The sequence below is a fragment of the Phaseolus vulgaris genome, chromosome 7 (assembly GCF_000499845.2).
Source record: "Phaseolus vulgaris cultivar G19833 chromosome 7, P. vulgaris v2.0, whole genome shotgun sequence".
Taxonomy (NCBI): Eukaryota; Viridiplantae; Streptophyta; class Magnoliopsida; order Fabales; family Fabaceae; genus Phaseolus; species Phaseolus vulgaris.
The window spans coordinates 11663246-11670734 of record NC_023753.2 but is presented as its reverse complement, the minus strand read 5'-3'; the positions used below and the strand labels follow the sequence as shown (position 1 = coordinate 11670734).

The following is a 7489-nucleotide window of genomic DNA, read 5'->3' as shown; positions in this document are numbered from 1 at the left end:
GCAATAACAAAACATTTTCCTTAAGTTGCAAATACCTTATTCCATAAAAGAATCTATCGATTACCATTCTCAGTTCTTAACCTTTATTCTGTGTTACGTAACTTACATTATTAGTATTTGCAAATTTCCTGATACGGAAATCAAGATCAAAGAGATAAAAATGCTTTGTAGAGCCTTTCAATAGGAAGTGTGTTGGATGTGCATCTGTCGAAGTCATTTCATTACTTCATGCCCTTTTCCCTGTTTTGAACAGTATATAACAAGGAGATAAAAAAAAATATAAGTTTTATTGTTTTTCATCCTAACAAATCAGAAACATACAGCGATACAAAGTGCAGTTCGTATAAAAACCCTCAACTAAAAGATTCTACCTTCTCTGCCTTGGCAGAACTCTATTCCTTCTAGATATACCTTTTCTTGCAAACTTAGATGTACGGGTTACCTTTATGTCATTGACTGTGCCTATGTGATTGCCATGCTTAAAGGCATTGCTTGTGTAACTGGGTTCTCCGAGACTATGATTCCTTTTACTCTTACATCTAAGATCTCTACTAATTTCAACTCTAGCATGATGTCTCCTAGGTTGCAAAGACTTCCTTAGGTGGGAGGCTTTATAATCTCTACTACGCAAAATTGATCTGCTCAATTTTGCAGATGTTGGAAAATTGTACGAAAGCCTTTCACATGTGTAATCTTCTTCTCCAGTTTTAAAGTAGAAATTCTTTTTCATGTCCATTCTGAACCTTCTTCTTATTCTTCTTGCTCTCCTGATATTGTTTAGCTTAATACACAAGAAAGTGCAAGAATACTCCCAAACATGGAAACAAGAAGAGAAACATGCCCATATCATTTTGCAAGAAGACCGGCAAAGACATCCACATATGCCCAATTTATGCACCAGATAGAAGAACAACAGAACTGCAAATAAACAGAATATACAAACCCAATTTCAGATGTCAAATTAAAAAGTATAACGTTCATGTCAAGTACTACAACAGACAATGTTACCAAACAGTTGAACTCACCAATGTAAGATAGCATAAATACCATGGCTAATTTCAGGATATTGGAAACGCAAAAGTTTTCGATATAGCACATGAAATCCCATGTTGGTCCACACACTGAGCTGAAACATATACAAACAAATACAAATATATCAAGCATGAAGTGGAAAGTGAAGAAATACACACATGAATCATAATGAGAGTAGAATAACCCTGCATGGTCTTACCTGCAAGACTTCCCAGAAAGAAATTCAATGGGAGAACTAAATAGTTTGCCAATAGCCTGTCCTAAGCCCGAAGCAAACGATTCAATGACGTTGCCCATATTCAAGAATCAAAGAGCTGTAGGAGATATTCATGAACAATTAATACTATTTATTACTAATGCAAAGTATTCAGTGAGGGTTTGAATAGGACACGATGTAATGCATTCAGTAAAATGTCTTTGATTTGAACATTATAGCCCGTGATGTTGTCAATATCCAAAAAACTAATTTTGCCACAATCTAGTAGCATGGTTACTGCTTATAATTAATATATTTATATTTAAAATAAAAGTAAAAAACATACATGTGTGTATGGATTATTAGCAAACAGATTACATTAAAAGGAATGGTGCATTAGCATATGTAGCAGCATCTGTGTTCTGTTCTATGGTGCATGTGCGTTCATTGAAGTAACGCTTTATGGGTTGCAAATAAAGTTGTGTTAAGAAAATTGCAGGCAGTGTTTGTACAGTTATTCTTACTGCACTTTTGTACTTGTTGTTTTGCTTTAACTCTAACTTGTGTAACTCTAAATTATAAATGAGGTTAATGTTGTCCCCGTCCGTTGAAAGGAACAAAGGACAACGGTGTTAACACATTAACAAAAGGATACAAAAGTACCTGAATGTGGATGAATAGTCGATAAATATAAAATGAGCAACCAAACAAAGGAGGAAGAAACCAAAATGTGAAAGAAGGTGGGTAGGCTTCTATTACAGAGCGTTGATTCCAACATCAAAATTGGCCATTATTTCTAACCACATCATTGTCTCTCTTAGTTGAGGTTGGCATGTTTACATGAATAAGAAGTTAACGAAGAAGACGTAACCGTTATTATATTTTACATATTTTTGAAAGAAAAGAAACTGCCAACTGAAAAGCCTATAGTTTGGTCCATCACAAGGGCTCGAAGGAGAAAAACCAAATCATTCCATCGTTTGAGGTGACCATAGAGGAAAAAGAAGGAGAAAATACCAAAATCACAACCATAGAGCAGGTAGGCATCTACATTTCGCAACCCATAAATTTGAACTGCACCGCCATAGTATATGAAAAGACTAAATTACACCACCCTAGGATACAAGAAAAGACTAAATACACCCCCACAGGATATGTGAAAAGACTAAATTATCCATGTTTTATATTTATATTAATACCTACATGTCCTTCTCTTCCCACTTCTTCTTCTTCCTTGTACACTGCAACCCCTCCGTCACACTACCGCCCCAGTTGAAGAAGTGGGTATTTATGTTGTTTCTATTTTGTTATTGATTATCTAGTGCTTTGTTTTATAATTTTGGATTTGAAAATATATTTTGGAATATACAATCTAGAATAAATATATTTTGGATTATGTATTTCAGATCCAAAAAAGCCAATTCAGAATGTATGATTTTTTAAAAAAACATTTTAATTGTATCATGTGATTTTTACTGTTGGCAGATATATGATCAGACCAAAGGTGGATTATCGTAAGTGGAAGTTAGATAAAGACTCATGATGTCGATTAGTAGAAGGGATAGAGAACAAGTTGTTATTGTCATTGATGTGGATGTGTTGCCACCAAACATATGACACAATGAGAAAGTAGGATTTGTTGGGGAACCTGTTGATACGTCCTTACTTCTGAGTTACACAGATCACATTGTTTGTAGACTGTGGGAGGGTAAGGATCAAGGGGAACTAAAGTTGTCTCACATAGAGGTAAGTTAAGTAAGTTTGGGATCCTTCAACCCCTTGTCACAGTGATATATTACTTATGAGACCACTAATAAATGTCTTATTTCAGCTTTTGTGGAAAGGTGACACGGCGAAACCAACAGTTTCCACCTCCCTATTGGTGAGATGATCATCACTTTGGATAATGTGTCAACATTGTTGCATCTCCCTATTGTTGGACAATTTTGTTTGTATGTGACGTTGGATTTCACATCAGTGTCATTATTGTTGATTGAGCTCCTTGAGGTGGAGTTCGGTGATGCCGTGACAGAGTTGAGATAATGTCATGTTGCTCACGTTAGATAGAGTTGATTGCGCGCATTATACAACATTATACAAGGAGTGCATTGTTGCACGCAGCTCGTGCTTATTTGTTGTATTTTGTTTCCTGCACAATTTGCTGATAAAAGTGAAACATTTGTTAGTGTGTCGTACTTGTCACGATTTGGAAATATGATGATCTGTGGTGGGTACGCATGGAGAGCTACTGCACTTAGTCACATGTACGATCAGTTGGGAGATGTTTACTTTGTGTAGACAAAGCAGTTAGGAGGTTATGTCGTTCTTGTATAAGTAAATAATATTGATAATTTGAAAAAAAAATTATCAGCGTTGATAATTTGAAAAACTTAGATTTATTTTCAATTAAATATATGAATAATATTGAGTTCATAATGAATCAAACGTGGATATATGAACACTTTCCATAAATGGGAATGAGGGATATCAATCCCACATATCATAATCTCTTCCCTCATGTGTACTGTTGTGTCACCGGATGCCATATATGTACAATTGGCGTTGTGCGCATGAAAATGGTTTTACCCATGTTGGGGTGCTTTAGAGTCCTTATGATGACCATCGCCTTAGTTGACCCTTTGAGGCGATATCCATATTTTCATAATATATCCAGCTTGCGAACTTGATCACAACGCCATTTTTCGAAGCATCACTGTGACAATTTGGGTACAAACAAATGATTCATCGCCCTCCCCCCTTTTAAATGAGGTGTAGTTACTATTATTGATGACCAATGTTTGCACTTTACAAATCATCTTGTTACCAATGTGACATTGCTTCACATTCCTTAGCATATGCAGTCAAATACATCCACTAGTTCAAATACATCCACTACTCATTCGGTCATCAAACCATAACAAAAATTTATTTGCTTGAAATGCTTAATGTAGAGCTGGAAGGAAAAGATTAAAATTTTATAATTATTGATATTTTAAAAGAAAATACTTAAAATTTATTTATAGATATAGAAAAGATAAATTAAAAGAATATAATGAATAATAGGATGATTATAGATTATTTTTGTTTTCTATTTTTCTTTTATAAAACAAAGGTAAAAAAAAATTCTCTTTTAATTTTTAAGTTTATATTTTTTAAAACCGGATGGTTATTTTGTTTTCATATGATAGATAAAATTACAAAACAAAAAAAAAATTATTAAAAAATTGCATGACAAAATTACAAGTTTTTTTTTGTCGCATTTTGTCAAAATCAGTTTTGTATTTAGAAAGCGGTCCGGTAGTGGGTGACCTGATAAGCCCAACAAATACTCGCTAGGAGAGGCTTGAAATGGCTCTGATACCATATTAAGAAGTGGACTTTAAGCCTAACTCAACCCCATAAAACCGGCTCAATGGGGTGAGGTTTGCACCCACTTATATACTATGAAAGGCTCTCATCTCTAGTCGATGCGGGATCTCCAACAATTTATATTATAATATTTTAATTCTTCATATTTAGATTTAAATTTTAAGAAAAATATTATAAAATGTACCATTTACAAAAAGTTATTTTTTATATAGTTTTTTTAATAAAAGAATAATGTATTAGTTTTACTAAGTTTTTCATTAAAGTACGCATTTCACTTTCATTTTGTTTTGCAGGATATTCTATCATATAAACAATCTTATAACGTATTTATTTTTCTTAAATAATTAATAACTTATATTAAAAACATAGAAATGGGTACCTTAAATATTATCAATATTTTTTAATATTTCTTTCATTAATAAATATATTTATAAATATTTATAGAATTTTTTAAATAATTTTTCTAATGTTTATTATTTTTTTGCATTTTAATAGATTACATAACAAAATGGAAAATATAAGTGATAAAAGATCAACACAACAAAGACAAACTTGAACATTTACGCTTTGTTTGGATTAGGGAGTGGAAATGAGGAAGTGAATTTAAGATGATTTGAAGAGAAAGTGTAAAGAAAGTTAGGATGTTTGGATTAAGGTAAATAGAATGAAAAGTGTAGGGAAAGTTTATAAAAGTTTGTGAGTGATGTGATGGGTGTGATTGAAATTATATTTTTTTTATAGAAATATAAATTTATATTTATATTTAAAAATTATTAAAAAGTTATTTTAATTTATTTATTTAGAAATTATAATTATTTTTAATTAAAATATTATTTTTATTGAAATATTATTTTTAATAATGTATTAGAACTAACTTTAGAAAAAATACAAAATGATATAAATTTTGATAAAAATATTTAAATATTTATAATTATAAATATTTGATAAAAAAATATTTTTATTAAATAAAATTATTATTTTATCTTTTTTTATAATTAATATAATTATTATATAAATTTAATTTTTTATTTTTAAAAAATATATTTATTATTTAGGATTTTATAATAATGTGATTAATTATTATATGATTAACTTAAATATAAATGATTAATTATATTATTTTATAATAATTATGTTTTTAGAATTATAGTTATATTTTTATATTTAAATTGTAACCCTTTTAAAATAAAAGTAATAATAATTTAAATTTAAAATAAAAGTTAATTAATAAATTATAGACTTTCTTTGCAATTCCTTCATACAGAACGAAGAAAGTTTAAGCGTATTGCTATTTTCGTTTTTCGTGTTTTTTATTGATTTTTAATTTCTTTTTTCGTGTTCTATCTCTTAACAGTAAACACTCACTTTTCCTCGCTCAGAAACAAACGAAGGCTAAGAGAGAGAAAATTCTATGAGAGAGGAAAAAATCCACTAAGAAGACTAAAAAAACCAAAGAATTATGATATGCAGAAGAAAATCACAACAGATATTAAATGATCATAGAAACAATAAATAATATGTATTTAACTTTAATGTTTTATAATTACGATATAAAAATTTGAGGTATATGTATTAGATTTGTTGCACTTTTTTTATACACATCGAAATAGGACTCTTTCGCAACCAACTTTCTCTCAATTGCAACAGTATCATTCTCTCCCAAATGAGAGAAATGTAGTGTACATCCACATACTGTAATATATATGCATATAATTCAAATTCATGGTAGATAATGAATTACCCATAAAAGAAGAAAAGGAAGAAAAACAAAAAGGAAACAACGAAAGAACCTTTGCAAAAGTAGGTTGTTAAGATATGTAATTGATTTGGACTTTATAGTGGTAGTTGAAAAAGAAAAGTGGACAAATTATATTACAGATACTCAATCTCATTATGTTGTTGCTCGAGAAGGTCTTCGACAAATTCTTCTTCCGAAGAACTTATATCAATATCTTTTTAAGTCTTGAGTATAGACTAGACCCCTCATTAGACAACAAAACCTTCATAATCATTAGACAACAAAACATGCATAGTCATTAAAAAAACCAATATTTTGTTCCTTGAAATAAACATACCTTAGAGAGATGCTCCAGAACATACCGAAAACACTATCATTATGGAAGTATGTTTGCTAAGATTTTTCTATTAGACCTCATTTCATCAGTTGTGCTTGTCTCCTAAGTTACTTTTTTTTGAGTTATTCATTCCATATTATAGACTTGGTATATGTTTGATTTAAAGTTCAAAAGTATTTTTATGCACTCTAATGCATGAATTGAGAAAGAAAGATTTTTTCCTTTTGAAGTAACACTACTTTGAAGTTTTTCCATCTTTAATCCAAGCAGGAACTTAGTTGTCTTTTTATCATTACATAAATGAACTTTCTATATTCAGTGTATCTATGACGATTCTAAAATCAACATAAAAAAATGTGTTTGAACCATCCTAAAAAGTGTTTCCTTAATAGTGTTTCCTGTATTAGTATTTAATAAAAATACACGTGCATAATGTATATGTCTTTTTTTATGATAATAAAAACAATTAAAAATTTAAAAAACTTATTATTATAAAAACTATTAAAATAAAACTAATTAGCCTCTAAATTTTTTTAATTATTGAAAAAGAGACTGAAAACAAGAATTGTATGATAAGATTATACTAAGAATAAGAAACTTAAAAATTAAATAGTAAAAAAACGGTTAACAAAAACAAATCTTTATTATTAATTATTATTGATGAATATATATAATTATATATATATATATATTGATTTTATTATAGAAAAAAATGACAAAATTTGTTAAGAAATGATAATGAATCAGAAGGATAATTTAAAATCATCTCAAAATTATTATAATTTTGGTTACAAAATGATGTGTCATAATTATGTAA

The 7489-nt window shown here is 29.5% G+C and overlaps 1 protein-coding gene across 1 annotated transcript; it reads right to left on the bottom strand.

The window, feature by feature from the left end:
* Positions 1-367: 367 nt before the first annotated feature.
* On the bottom strand, positions 368-1329 carry LOC137829043 (protein HAPLESS 2-like). Its single transcript, XM_068635837.1, has 3 exons — positions 1232-1329; positions 1026-1126; positions 368-918 (listed from the first exon to the last, which is right to left on the bottom strand). Exons 1-3 carry the CDS (start codon positions 1327-1329, stop codon positions 368-370), a joined length of 750 nt encoding a protein of 249 aa, XP_068491938.1.
* Between the last annotated feature and the right edge of the window lie 6160 nt (positions 1330-7489).

Coding starts and splice junctions, on each gene's coding strand:
- LOC137829043 (XM_068635837.1), bottom strand. CDS start 1,329: ATGGGCAACGTCATTGAATCGTTTGCTTCGGGCTTAGGACAGGCTATT. Junction 1,127..1,231: donor CTTTCTGGGAAGTCTTGCAG/GTAAGACCATGC, acceptor TATATGTTTCAG/CTCAGTGTGTGGACCAACAT. Junction 919..1,025: donor ATTTATGCTATCTTACATTG/GTGAGTTCAACT, acceptor GTTTATTTGCAG/TTCTGTTGTTCTTCTATCTG.